General features: G+C 47.7%; 2 protein-coding genes across 3 annotated transcripts in view; both read right to left on the minus strand.

Moving 5' to 3' along the window:
• Positions 1-5899, minus strand: part of LIMK2 (LIM domain kinase 2) — a 67729-nt gene extending 61830 nt beyond the window's left edge. Inside the window, exon 1 of the mRNA XM_025399250.1 lies at positions 5668-5899. Within this exon, the coding sequence (XP_025255035.1) occupies positions 5668-5683 (16 nt within the window). The 5' untranslated portion in view covers positions 5684-5899. The remainder of the gene's footprint in view (positions 1-5667) is intronic.
• A 5475-nt stretch (positions 5900-11374) lies between these two features.
• RNF185 (ring finger protein 185) overlaps positions 11375-15083 on the minus strand; it is a 46414-nt gene continuing 42705 nt past the window's right edge. The window contains exon 5 of one of the 2 annotated variants that reach the window (XM_025399256.1): positions 11375-13879. In XM_025399256.1, the coding sequence (XP_025255041.1) occupies positions 13782-13879 (98 nt within the window). In that variant the 3' untranslated portion in view covers positions 11375-13781. The remainder of the gene's footprint in view (positions 13880-15083) is intronic. The other variant, XM_025399255.1, reaches the window with a different exon arrangement.

A 15083-nucleotide genomic window follows, 5' to 3' on the forward strand; every position in this document is an offset into this window, starting at 1 on the left:
AATGAAACAGATGGTTCTTATGGCTTTCAGGCCACCCAGGCTGTAACTTCCAACCAGAAGTTCACTTAACTGTGAATGAGTAGGCATTTTCTTATCTACGGAGGGCCTATAAAAAAATCTTTATCAGAGAACTGGTTAACCAATTGATATATTCTCATATAGCAGTTCTCTCCCAGTTGTCAATGATAGGGGAAAAAAAATACTCTGTGCCAGGCAATGTCCTAAGCACTTTGCAAGTATGAACTAACTGAATACAAAGATCCCATGAGACCAGGACTAGTCTTGAAGAACTATTACTGTTCTCATTTTACGGAAGAGGAAATACTCAGCTAGTAAGTGTTTGAGCTGGGATTAGACCATAGGTCTAGTCTCCAAAGCCCGTCATTTTTTTTGAAACGGAGTCTCGCTGTCACTCAGGCTGGAGTGCAGTGGTGCTCACTGCAACCTCCACCTCCCGGGTTCAAGCAATTCTCTGCCTCAGCCTCCCAAGTAGCTGGGATTACAGGTACCTGCCACCATGCCTGGCTGATTTTTGTATTTTTAGTAGATACTGGGTTTCACCATCTTGGCCAGACTGCTCTTGAACTCCTGACCTCGTGATCCATCCGCCTCAGCCTCCCAAAGTGTTGGGATTACAGGCATGAGCCACTATATCCGGATCAAAGCCTGTCTTTAACTACATTTTAGACTTTCTTTCCTGGACAAAACAAATTACAGGCAGAAAGACATGATAAAAAAGAATTCCAGGGTGAATGTTCAATGAACACTTTAATGAAACCAGGCATTGGTTTCATGTTCTAGTTAATATTCAATGTAAACTAATAGGTAAAATAGTCTAATTCTTTCTACTACATAAAGATAGATCAAGGACGAGAAAGAAGGTAGACTTGTAAGAGACTGCTACAGTTTTAGGTCCTCTCACTGAAATAAGATGTGTGACGGTGGGCCCTATTAGCCCCACTCAAGGTTACAGTAACAAGAAGCCAGCCCTGTGCTGGGAATCAGCTCAGCCTCCAGAAGATGCAGAAAATCCACCATGAATGTGGAAAACCTAATACAGCCCCTTGATCATGATAGATTTTTATTTAGTTTTGAAATCTTGTAGTCATTTTGGACCCTATCCTGGTCTATCACATATCCAGGCCCATCTAAGTCACCCTGGCCTGCCTATGTCAGGAGGCATCTTTTATTGGTTGGTGCCTTCTTCATTCCTGCCCTAAGACCTCGTCTCAGGGCCCACTGTACCCACCTCCAGATTGGTGGCCCTGTGCCCACATCATGACTGTTCCTTTCTCTAAACCTATGGTGTCTACTGTAGACTAGAAACTTCCAAAATCCTCAACCTGGCACTAAACCCTCTAGTCTGGTTGCACCCACCTTCTCAGCTGTACCTTCCATTTCCTATGAATCTTCCACCTCCCAATCCTTGCCTCTACCACATGTATTTGCCACCCTTTATGAAGACCTGAAACTTGCCTTCTTTTGTCTCCTACTCCCAAAGTTTCTTCCCTACTAAGATATCATCTTCCCCACCTTCTTTAAGTCTATTTAAGATTTCTAAAATCTTAAACCACTTCAAGAAGTATTCCCTAACCAAAACTGATGGCCACCCTGGATGCCCTGCTATTCTTTAAACATGCCAAATGCATTCCCTGATAACTCACTTCTCCTATCCCCTTATCCTACTTCACTTATCTTCAATGGATTTATCCCTGAATATGATGTTCATATATTTACTTGCTGTCTATCTCTTCCCACCAGAACATACACTACATGATGGAAGGGATTTGGTCTATCTTGTTCCTTGCTGTATCCCTAGGGGCCAAAAGTGTTTGGCACATAGCAAGAACTCAGTTGTGGAATAAATATATGAAGAGAATTCTCCCTCACCTTTGAAATTCTATGATGTTATCATATGCGGGCCTTATAACAGCTTGTCTTATCAATTTTTTTCTTTTTTTTTAAGAGACGAGACCTTGCTATGTAGCCCAGGCTGGAGTGTGGTAGCTTTTCACAGGTGCAATCCCACTACTGATCAGCATGGCACTTTTGTTTTTTGCCTTAATTACCTTAACCAGACAGTAAGTTTCTCAAAGGCACAAACTATATATAACTCATTTCCACAAATACTTATTAAGGTTTTACCATGTGCCAGACCCCATATGTCTTAAGCAGCCTGGAAAAATTGGAAAGAACACTGAAGAACTCCTACCTTGGTTCTGGCTCTACCACTAGTTGAGTGACCCTGGACAACTCCATTTTCTTCCCTGAGCCTCAGTTTCTTCATATGTAAAACAAGGAGACTACATTATCTCAAAACCTCTCCTGGCTCTAACACCTGTAAAAATTTATAAGAGGTAAAACTTGGTCCTGCCCAGTGCCACAGACATCACAGGCACTCAGTAAATATTTGATTTCTTTGTTGTTGATTCTCTGGTTACACAAGGAATCTGAGGTGTCTCAGAACATGGTTTGGATGGAGTAACAAGTGAAAGTTTAAGTCCCACTTCCTTCTCAGACTCCGTAGTCAATTTCATTCTGCTATTTGTGCTACAGAGAGGAGGAAGCACTAAACTTGAAGTTGGAAAATATGAACTCTGACTACCACCACTTATTTAGCTATGGAACCTTGCCATTTCTGGGCCTTAGTCTCATCTATAAAAAAGCCACACTTGGCTGGGTGCGGTGGCTAACACCTGTAATCCTAGCACTTTGAGAGGCCGAGAGGGGCGGATCACAAGGTCAGGAGATCGAGACCATCCTGGCTAACACGGTGAAACCCCGTCTCTACTAAAAATACAAAAAACTAGCCGGGCGCGGTAGCGGGCGCCTGTAGTCCCAGCTACTTGGGAGGCTGAGGCAGGAGAATGGCATGAACCCGGGAGGTGGAGCTTGCAGTGAGCCGAGATCGCACTACTGCACTCCAGCCTGGGTGACAGAGCAAGACTCCATCTCAAAAATAAATAAATAAATAAATAAATAAAAAGCCATACTTGGCTGGGCGCAGTGGCTCACGCCGGTAATCCTAGCACTTTGGGAGGCCAAGGTGGGTGGACTGCCTGAGCTCAGGAGTTTGAGACCAGCCTGGGCAACATGGTGAGAACCAGTCTCTACTAAAAATACAAAAAATTAGCTGGGCGAGGTAGCGCTTCCCTGTAGTCCCAGATACTCAGGAGGCTGAGGCAGAAGAATCACTTAAAGCCGGGAGGTGGAGGGTACAGTGAGTCTGGATCGCGCCACTGTACTCCAGCATGGGCAACAGAGTGAGACTCTGCCTCCCCACCCCCCACAAAAAAAGCAAAAAACCATATTGACCTCCCAGCTCGAAGGCTCAAAGGCACTACATGCCTTCCTACCCTAGGGCCTTTTTATGCTGTTTCCTCTGCCTGGAATGTTCTGTGAGCTTTTTTTGCCAGACTAACTTTTACTTATCTCCAGGGGTCAGCATAAACTTGCAGTTTTAAGAAAAGTATTCCCTTCAAAAAAAAAAAAAAGTAGAAGATGGGCATGGTGGTTTATGCCTGTAATCCCAGCACTTTGGGAGGCTGAGACAGGAGGATGGCTTGAAACTAGGAATTCAAGACCACTATGGGCAACATAGTGAGACCCTGTCTCTACCAAAACAGAAAAATAGAGAATACCCCTCACCCCTGGTGCACTCTTACAGCACTTATCTCAGTTGTTTACCTCAACTATTATTTATTGCAATTGTTAACATTTATTGCAATTGTTATAATTATTTATTGTCCATTTTTAGGATTATAAGCACCACAAAGCCAAGAACTATGTCACCATTGTACTCTTCAGCATTTAGCTAAGAAGAATCCAACAAATATTCTTTGAATGAAAGAATGCATAAATTAGTGCATCTAGAGGCTTTATGCCTCTAGACTACTGTACTGTGAAACCTTTCACAAATTTCTAAGAAACAGGGTTCAAGACAGACAACCTATATTACACAGCTGTTAGAAAAAGTTACTGGAAATCGGCCGGGCACGGTGGCTCACACCTGTAATCCCAGCACTTTGGGAGGCGGAAGTGGGCAGATCACAAGGTCATCAGGAGTTCAAGACCGGCCTGGTCAATATGGTGAAACCCCATCTCTACTAAAAATACGAAAACAATTAGCCGGGCGTGGTGGCAGGCCCCTGTTGTCCCAGCTACTCGGGAGGCTGAGGTAGGAGAATCGCTTGAACCCGGAAGGCAGAGGTTGCAGTGAGCCGAGATTGTGCCACTGCACCCCAGCCTGGGCGACAGAGCAAGACTTCGACTCAAAAAAAAAAAAAAAAAAAGTTACTGGAGATCATTTGAGTTGAGGAATTTTGTAAGCTTAAAAAAAAATCTTTTTTAAGAGACAAGGCTTTGTTTTTAAAAGATGAGGTCTCGCTATATTGCCCAAGCCGGTCTCGAACTCCTGGACTCAAGCGATCCTCCTGCCCTGCCCTCCCAAAGTGCTGGGATTACAGGAAAATTTTTTAAGGCATTTCCACCCCCAGCCCTCTCCAGAAGTCTATTATCACCAATGAGGAGAAAATCCCATGCTCCCTTGGTGAGGAAGTGACCCACTGGTAGCCCAGTCCTTGTATTCAGGATGAAGGAAGTGACTGTCCACAGACGGAAAGCCAGGAAGCAGGGGGCAGATAGCCAGCCCCCCTCCACCTCAATAGCCTCTTGCCGCCTCTCCAAAGCTTCTGGACGCTGACCCTGGTGGACCCAGAGGCTGGGCCACCCACACAGGTGGCTGGGAAACATAGGAGACAGAAGGTTCCTGCTGCTGGGGGAACAGATGGGAAAGGCAGGAAGCTGCAGGGTGGTGTGTGAGGTGACGGGGAGGAGACAGCAGGCGCAGCTAACCCAACTCTGAAGTTACCCTTCACCTTTAAGACAACTCTTCCTTCCAGGAGGTGTTTGGCCGCATCCCTCTAGTCTTTAGTCTAGAGAGGCCAAGGGAGCTTCCGCGGGAGGACTCAGAACCCCAGGCGGTCTACTTTCCTCACCTGTAGCAGAGATCTTTGAGCCCCAAAAAGAATGGTCTGATCTCTCCTTACCCTTAGTCCTATCCTAAACCTCATGGGGCTCCATACTCCCCTATATTCTGCAAAGAGCTCCCAGCCCCGGGGAAATCCCAGGCACCAAGATGCCCGCGAGAAGCCTTGGGTCCTGGCAGGGAAGTCACATCCCTCCTTCATTTCCCTCAGAAAACCCAGAACCCCGGGTAACTCTCCTAATTGTCCTGAACCCTAGAGAATCCTGTACTCCTCAAATTCCACAGAGCTTCCACTCTAAGTGAACCCCATGCTTTTCAACTTCCTTAAAAAGGGTTTAATTTGGGAGTCTGCGGCCGCCAGGTTCCTCCAAAAAGCTGGATTCCTGGCAGAGCCAGAATCTCTTCCTCCCGGGGACTTCAACTCGCGGGAAGCCGCCCAACCCGTCTGCCCCTCCGAGCCCTCTGTCTCCAGGACGCCCTGCCTCCCCATTCCCAGAGTCCCACCCTCCAAATGCCTGGGGAGCGCTGTGCCCACCCCGCCTCCCAGCTCTTCTGAGGAGCTGGAACCCACGAGGATCCAACCAGCCCGAAACACCCGAGAGACCGCCAGTTTCCCTCAGGCGCCATGGACCTGGGCTTCGGAGATAACAGAGGGACAGGGCGGAGCAGCCCTTCCTTACCCGCCACCGCGGACATGGTCCCGGGAGCGCGGAAATGGGGAGGAGAAGGCGGGGGACACAGCAACTCCCCTCAGCTCTCTACAGCTCCCTTCTGCTCCTGCCGCCGCCGCCTCAGGCGCGGGAGGACCACAGCCCCAGGCGCGAACGGGATGCACTGCCTACGGCGCCCCAGGAGGACCAAACCACACCTGGCACAGGGGACTGCCCGCCGACGCCCCGCCCCGCCGCTCTCAGGCCCCGCCCCCAGGCTCTGGCTCTGGCTCTGTAGCGGCCCTGGCGCCCCCTAGTGCGAGCGGTGTACCCTTGAGGTGCTCCGGCTGGTAAGGTTGATTCTGCGTGGGCCAGAAGGCTCAACACGGATCTAGTCCGCACCCATCTAGTCGCCTTCATTTTACAGATTGGGAAAGTTAAGGATCAGAGGCCAAGTTCAACTACCTCGAAATGGCTTCGCTCATTAGGAGGAGAGCTGGGATGGGAGCCCAGGCCTACTGACTGCCAGTCCAGAGCTCTTTCCAGTAGTGTTTGAAATCAGGAATATTACAATGGAGGAGTCAGCTCTATCCCACAAACAGCTTTGAGGATGGACTTTTCTTAGAAGCTTCTAGCTCAGAGAAACCACTTCTCTGCGCCACTATGAGTAAGCGGACAGTAAATAATCGCTAAGTCAAAGATGGCTGCAGGCGACCAACCAGCTTTCGAGGAGCAGATCCTCAGCCAGGCCAATTAGGTACAGAAATGAGCGCAGGACGCTGGAGCTTGTGCGCCCCATTGGAAGACGAGCACTCCTCTGCAGGAACATGGGCCTACCATTCCCAGGTCTTCCAACTTTTCAAAACATGCCAAAAATCCAGATGTTTAGGTGAAATTTGCCACTTTAAAAAATGTTGATAGCATCAAAAAGTTTTTAAAATGCCATGTAGACCAAATGAAACACACTTGGCCACTAGATTTGCCCTGTGGGCTGCCAGTTTAGAATCTTCTATGAGGAGGAGGGATCACAGGACTGAGTTAGGACAGCTGACTGGGTTATGGCAGCTGCTAGCTGGCTGAGTAGCTTTGAGAACCACTTCCGCTCATTAGGTTTGGAAGGAGATCGGGGTCCTCTGTGTGATTAAGGTATTAACACATCATCAGCCAGGTCAGCTGGTCCCTGATGACCCACCCTCCCATCGGATTCTCTCACCCTGGGTCTTTCACAATTGTCATTTCCTTAGATCAGATTTAGATCACGGGAAAAGTGTCCAAATGACCAGAAAGAGGATGGGGCCCAGGGAAATGGATTCTGTCCCCCGCGCCCCCCACCCCTAACCAAAGACAAAGTTCAACCCAACTGCCTCTGGTCCCAGCAGTTTGTTAAGTAAAGGCAAAGGCAAAGGCGAGCACAATTCTCTTTCTTCCTGCTCTAATTCAAACCGGATGCCAGATTTTTCTCCTCTGGGTGTGGCAGGTGGCTCACGATGTCCTGAGTGTGCACAAAGTGCTGGGGAGGCTCTGTTCCACTTCCGTTAATTCCTGGGAACTCTTTTCAGTACTCAGTTTTATAGTTTCTAAGGAAATCAGTATAGTAAACACAAGATTGTGTACTGAATTAAAGTGACAGGAATCCAGGGACTCTCCTGACAAGCTGCCTCATGGCTAGCAAACAGGGGACAGGGACTTTCCCCATCCTTCCTACAGAAAGATGTAACACTGTATTTTCCCAGGCAACAAAGCACTGGCATCCTGGGAACCAAAACCTCCTGGGTGTCTTCCCTCTCCCTCTGCTCCACACCAAGGCACCCAGGTCTATCTCTTCTCCCTCCTCATTCCCTCTCACATTCCACTTCCTCCTACCTCCAGCATCATGGTCTTCACCAGCAGGGAATTGGGGACTAGCCAAGTCCCCCAAGTTTCTCCTAGGGAAGTTCAGGCGACTCTGAGAAATGCAAGTTGAAAATGTAATGGAAGGGAATAGCTTTCTGTAGAAATGTTATAGCCAAGAGGTATACTGTTAATGTGGACCCAAAGAACATTCTGGAAATCACCTGTGAACTCAAGGGGTACTTCTGGAGGGTAGAGAAAGCCTGGGCAGGGAGTAGGCCAATTGAGTTTCAATAGCACCCAAGTTACCTGTCCACAGTTTGTTTCACTGGCCATGGCTTGATCAGTCCCTAGGGCCAGATCCTGCCAGCCGCCTCACAGTCAACTCTCTGAGCCTAGGATCCTGAAAACCTAGATACTGAAAAACAACTCAAGGTTCTGCCCTCTTGAAGGTACTGGTCCACTGGTACCCAACCAGACTTGCCCAGTGTCACCTCCACTTGCTTCCAACTGAGCCAGTCTTGGCCCTCCCTGAATCATCTTACCCAAAACGGACTGGTTAATCTTCCAAAAGTATGTTTCTGGACCTGTCATCTCTCTGTTCAAAACTCTTCAACAGCACTCCATGGCCTACAAAATAAAAGCCAAACCAGCCCTCATGAGCTGACTACATCTCCCACTGTGGACTTGTCTCTGTCTATTCCCTTCACTCCAGGGCTCTGCTTTTTCCTGAGCGTATCCTGCCTTGCACCACTTGGCATTCCTACAACAACAAGCTCTCCATGTTCTCTGTAATTTTGTGCCCGACTCTGCCCAGAGTGCAGTCTTGTTTCTCAACTCTAGATGATCAGTAGTGGCTTCTATAACATCACAAAGTAGGACTATGAGACATTAGGTGCCTCCAGATGAGACACACCAAGTATATACTATCACCCATGACATAGTCTTTTTTTTTTTTTTTTTTTTTGAGACAGAGTCTTGCTCTGTCGCCCAGGCTGGAGTGCAGTGGCCGGATCTCAGCTCACTGCAAGCTCTGCCTCCTGGGTTTAGGCCATTCTCCTGCCTCAGCCTCCCGAGTAGCTGGGACTACAGGCATCCGCCACCGCGCCCGGCTAGTTTTTTGTATTTTTTAGTAGAGACGGGGTTTCACTGTGTTAGCCAGGACGGTCTCGATCTCCTGACCTCGTGATCCGCCCGTCTCGGCCTCCCAAAGTACTGGGATTACAGGCTTGAGCCACCGCACCCGGCCGACATAGTCTTACAAAACAAAAATAATAAGCTTGAATCTGGTCAAGCTTCTAGATCTAACAACCAACTTACAGGAAATACATGGGGAAGAGGAACTTAGTAACATTCCCATGACGCAAACAGCAAAACTGACACTGTGGGAAATGCAACAGGACAAATAACCTAGTTTCTTTAACAGATAAACTGCACAGTAGAAAAAATTTCATAGACAGGCCAGGCGAGGTGGTTTACGCCTGTAATTCCAGCATTTTGGGAGGCCAAGGTGGGTGGATCACGAGGTCAGGAGATCAAGACCATTCTGGCTAACATGGTGCAACCCCGTCTCTACTAAAAATGCAAAAAAAATTAGCCAGGCGTGGTGGCAGGTGCCTGTAGTCTCAGCTACTTGGGAGGCTGAGGCAGGAGAATGGCGCAAACCCAGGAGACGGAGCTTGCAGTGAGCCGAGATCACGCCACTGCACTTCAGCCTGGGTGACAGAGTGAGACTGTCACACACACACACACACACACACACACACAAAATTAGCTGGGCATGATGGCAGGCGCCTGTAGTCCCAGCTACTAGGGCGGCTGCGGCATGAGAATCGCTTGAACCTGGGAGACAGGGGCTGTAGTGACCTGGGATCACACCACTGCACTCCAGTCTGGGCGGCAAGTGAAACTCCGTCTCAAAAAAAAAAAAAAAAAAAAAAAAAAAAGATTTCAGAGACAAATAATAGCAATGTATGAAAATGATTTGGATCTCAATGGAAACAATACAAGTTATGAGACAACTAGGGAAATCTGAACAATGTGATTGGATATATGATGATTTTAAGACATTTTTAAAAGGTATTTTTTTTTTTTTTTTTGAGATGGAGTCTTGCTCTGTTGCTCAGACTGGAGTGCACTGGTGCAATCTTGGCTCACTGCAATCTCTGCCTCCCGGGTTCAAGCGATTCTCCTGCCTCCGTCTCTCCAGTAGCTGAGACTACAGGTGCATGCCACTATTCCTGGCTAATTTTTTGTATTTTAGTAGAGACAGGGTTTCACCATGTTGCCCAAGCTGGTCTCGAACTCCTGAGCTCAGGCTATTCGCCTGCCTCAGCCTCCCAAAGTGCTAGGATCACAGATGTGTGCCATCGCACCCAGCCTATTTTGCTTGTTTTTAAAATACTTGAGATGCATATTGAAATACTTAATAGATCACATATGACTGGGGTTTGTTTCAGAATAGTTCAGACAGTGGGAGAGGAACAGTGTGCAGGAGGTATAGATGCAACAAGACTGATCTGAGTTGATAGTTACTGGAGTTGGGTGATGGATACATGGAGGCTTTATTGTCCTGTTCTACTACTGTGTGTTTTTTTCCCCATCAAAAACAAAAACCTAAGGCTGGGCATGGTGGCTTACACCTGTAATTCCAACACTTTGGGAGGCTGAGGTGGGAGAACCTATTGAGACCAGGAGTTCCAGGCTGCAGTGAGCTGTGATCACACCACTGCACTCTGCCAGGGCACCCGAGTAAGACCTTGTTTCTAAAAGGGTCTGTTGCCCTGGCTGGAATGCACTAGCATGATCACAACTCACTGCAGCCTTGATCGCCCAGGCTCAGGTAATCCTCTCGCCTCAGCCTCCCTCCCGGATAGCTGAGACCACAGGCATGCACCACTGTGCCTGGCTAATATTTTTTATTTTTGTTGAGACGGAGTCTCCCTGTGTTGCCCAAGCTGGTCTCAAACTCTTGGCCTCAAGCGATCCTCCCACCTCAGCCTCACAAAGTGCTGGGGTTTGTAGGTGTGAGCCACCACGCCTGGCCTAAACATCTTTCAAAAAAGAAAAAAAAAAACCCTCGTTTTTTCTCATTGGGCTTATGAGCTCCTGAAGTTCCCTTACCTTTGCATTCCCCACTGTATCTTGGTACTATTCAATTTGATAACTGTGAGATCAAAATTCAAGAGGAAGAAAAAAAGCTCTTTTCAGAGGAAGTACCTGTAGCTCTGGCATGTTGGGGAGCCTGAGGCTGGGCCAGACTTGCAACCTCAGCAACATCATCTATCTCACACTACACCCTGCTACTAAGGAACCTTAGGGAGGGACACACCTTCTCGAGAGAGGACTTGGCTGACAGCCCACCTGCCCTGTTACTAAACAGATGGAGAGATGCTGACAGTGAGTAACCTATGATTGTCCTAAAGGCTCTGATAAGCAACAAGCTAAGCTCCACTGTGGCAGCTTGTCACTTATCAAGCTCAGGAATGCCACGTACTTGTCAGGACTGGGGCTGCCTGTCAGACAGGTTTTATCTTGGGCAAGTCTGTGTATGAAGCCAGGCCTCCAGCCTACATTTATCATCTCTAATTATCAATAGCTGTTTAAAGACTTTCTTTCCTTTTTGTTTTTGTTTTTTTAAGAGACAGTCTCGCTCTGTCGCCCAGGCTGGAGTTCAGTGGCATGATCATAGCTCAATGCAGACTTCAAACTCTGGGCTCAAGCAATCCTCTTGCCTCAGCCTCCAGAGTAACTAGGACTACAGGCATAACCATGCCCAGCTTCTTTGAAGACTTTCATCCTCAGTGTGAAATTACCGAGGATGCACAGGAGCCTCCATGAGGGCATACCAGTGTGACTACTCCCCACCCATTCACCCTCCATGACATAGATAAGAAGTCCAAGCTCATAGTAATGTAAAACCATTTGTTTAATTCTAAATCAAATCACTTTCACAACAGTGAAAATTAGTGACTGGCTAAAGTGTGCCACTGTACATATCATTTTCTGACTGGGGTCAGGACCTGGTCCTAGTCCACAAGGGTGGCAGGAGGGTGGAGGCTAAGAACACAGAAAACACACAAAAGAAAGGAAAGCTGCCTTGGCAGAAGGATGAGGTGGTGAGCTTGCCGAGGGGTGGTGGGAAGGGGGCTCCCTGTTGGGGCTGAGCCAGCAGTCCCACGTCAGCTCTCCTGCCTTAGCTCCTGGCAGACGGTGAGTGGGGACCTATAAGGTTCAAAATCAAACAGCATTTGGCCAACCTGGCTTTACTAACAGGTTCCCAGAGTGCCTCTGTTGGTTGAGCTCTGCTGGGCTCACTCCATTTCACTGAGTCCAACTGATTCATTTTGCTACCCACAACTTTTCATTCTTCTTCTGGAAACCCGTTTTTGTTGCGTCCATCTGACTGAAGTCCTCTCTCCCTCCACTAGTTGGGGCCACTGCACTGAGGGGGGGTCCCACCAATTCTCTCTAGAGCAGAGACACTCCAGAGGTCCCTTCAACTTTGGAGATTTCCAGAAGGTGATAAAAAGAGCACTCTTGAGTGGGTGCCCAGGAATGTGTAAAATCTATCAGGCACACTATAAAGCTGGTGGCTTCTTCCTACCAAGTGGATGTGGCAAATGAACCACCTACTCAATACTTTATATTTTGTCTGTTTAAACACTGAACTCTGGTGTTGCCAAGTACAAAGGAGAAGGGGTGAGGGCTATGAAGAGGGCAGGGCTTCCCTCATCTTCCTCAAGATCTTTGTTTCCACAAACTATGCAGTCGTAATTGGGAAAAAGCACTAGGTGGGGCTTCCTACCATTTGTTGGTTATTGCTGGGGTTAGCCAGTAGCAGTGTGGATGGCAAAGTAAGAGAGAGGCCCAGAGGAAGCCCATCTCCCCCCAGCTTTAAGATCTCCAGAAAGAGGCTGGATTTCTGGGGTGGAGCCTAGGAGGCAGAGCAAAAACTTCCACCAGGTGAACGGTCCTACCTGCTTGGTACTATACTTCCTCAATAAGATTCAGAGAAAGAAGCTTGTGAAACTGAAAATCAAATCAAGGTATTGGGAAGACTAATTTCCCCTCGATTCCACAGGAGGGAAGACCACACAGTATCATTGTGCTGGGGCTCCCCAGGCCCTGCCACCTGGCTTTACAAATCATCAGCGGTTGTCTGCTTGGAAGTCACATGCTTCCCTGGTCTTAGCACACATAACAGGAGTTTTCAGGGAACTCTATCAAGCCATACCAAAATCAGGGTCACATGTGGGTTTCCCCTTCCCTTGCCTCTTCATGAAGGACAACTTGGCTTCTAAGAATGGTGGTCTTCTGCATGCAGTTGGGCTGACCTAACAAAGCCCCCAGTTTTCTGTGGCAGGTTCTGGGAGATGATGCATTCAAGCCTCTGCAGCCTAGGGGACAGGGCTGCTTGTTCGGTTATTCCTGCATCGGAGCTCCAAATCCCACCAAAGTCCTGACTCCAGGTCTTTCCTAATGCACAGTAGTCAGTCTCAGCTTCAGCAGTATTCTTGGCTGTATGTTCTCTGGCAGACAGAGGCAGATGCACATAGTTTTAGGGAGAAAGCTGATGGGAAATCTTTGAGTGAAGCCACATGTCCCACCAGGAATAATTTATGCCAGGAAACCAAGAAGTCATTCAAGTTGTTCTCTGAGGTCAAAGACGCTGAGCACAGCCCAGAGCCAATAAAAGATTTGAGTCTCTGGTGAATTCATGAAGTGACCCCAGCTTTAGCTGCTGGAATTATGATTTTTATGGGACAGCAATTTCTTGCATCTCTACAGAGGAAGAGGAGGGGGAAGGGGAGGAAAGAGAACAGAGCGGCACTGGAATTTGAAAGGGGAACCTCTCTATCTGAGGAGCCCCCACTGGCTTCAGAGGCAACTTACCAAGGGGTATTTAAAGAGATGAAAATTTCCAGAAATACCATTTGGTGCATCCTTTTGTTTCTGTAATATTAAACTCAGTTGAAATTATACTCTGACAGTTTCTCTCTTTCTGCCTCTTCCCTCTACAGAGTCAGGAACCTGCTGAACTGGTTGAAACAAGATTTCATGGTGTCACCCATGAGAGAGGACTCAATGCCAAGGCCTGAGGTTATAGGGTGTTTACAGCAGTGGCAATACTCAGGGGTCATCGCCAACTGGTCTTGAGTTCCAAAGCTCTGATGGAGAAACAAGACTCCTTGATGTGTTACTGATCCCACTGATTCCAGGAGTCAAGATTAGCCAGGAAACCAAATAGCAGGAGTTGGGGTGGCACATCACCAGTCCAGAGCCCTGCCACGGATGTAGGCAGGAGCCCAGAATTAGGCGATCAGGAGCCAGAACATGATCACCAGGGCCACAAATAGGAAGAGGCGTGACAGGAACTGCTCATCCACATACTGGGGTGTGCCAGGGACAGCTGGAGAGACAGGAGGGAGAAAACAGGCTGTTAGAACACTGCAGCTATGCACACTACCCACTCAGGCCAGAAGTTGACAGCATTAATCTTTTATGTCTTTACAACATCAGAATCCTACACACAAAAGATTTCTTTTTTTTTTTTTGAAACGGAGTCTCGATCTGTCATCCAGGCTGGAGTGCAGTGGCATGATGTCAGCTCACTGCAACCTCCACTTCCCAGGTTCAAGCGATTTTCCTGCCTCAGTCTCCTAAGTAGCTCGGATTACAGGCATGCGCTACCATGCCTGGTTCATTTTCGTATTTTTAATAGAGACGGGGTTTCACCATGTTGGTCAGGCTGGTCTTGAACTCTTGACCTTGTGATCCGCCCGCCTCCGCCACCAAAAGTGCTGGGATTACAGGCATGAGCCATTGTGCCCAGCCTTTTTTTTTCTTTTTGAGATGGAGTTTTGCTCTTGTTGCCCAAGCTGGAGTGCAATGGCGTAATCTCAGCTCACTGCAACCTCTGCCTCCTGGGTTCAAGCCATTCTCTTGCCTCAGCCTCCTGAGTAGCTGGGATTACAGGTGCATGCCACCACACCCAGCTAATTTTTTTTTTTTTTTTAATTTTTAGTAGAAACAGGGTTTCACCATGTTAGCCAGGCCGGTCTTGAACTCCTGACCTCAGGTGATCCGCCTGCCTCAGCCTCCCAAAGTGTTGGGATTACAGGTGTGAGCCACTGTGCCCAGCCAAAAAAAATTTCTAAACCCCAAATAGTATCAGGCAAAATGAAACTATGTGCAACAATAACAATAAGGACAAGACATGGTTCAATTTATCATAAAAGGTTTGGCCTGCACATGCAAATAAACCAGCTGATTGACAGAAAACTCTTGCAGGAAATAATGAAAGCAAGCCTACTGTTTGTTAAGTATATTCTATCTGCTAAGTGTTTTGTACATGTTATTATTTGGTGGATATTATTATTTCCATTTTGAATAGGAAGCAGCTGAAACATAGGTTTGAGGTGACCTGTTCAACATCGAAAGGCTCAGAAGTCAGTGGCAGAGCTCTGCAGTTTCTCCACACACTGTCTCTCAAGGGCCCCACAGGGATTGCCTTCCTTTTCCAGAAGAGAACTAGCATCCAGACAGGCAAAATGACTTGTCTTTCAAGTTAGTGGCAGACGAACTGGGGTGAGAACCTAAGTCTCCAATCCTCT

Source organism: Theropithecus gelada, chromosome 10 (genome assembly GCF_003255815.1).
Source record: "Theropithecus gelada isolate Dixy chromosome 10, Tgel_1.0, whole genome shotgun sequence".
Lineage (NCBI taxonomy): Eukaryota > Metazoa > Chordata > Mammalia > Primates > Cercopithecidae > Theropithecus > Theropithecus gelada.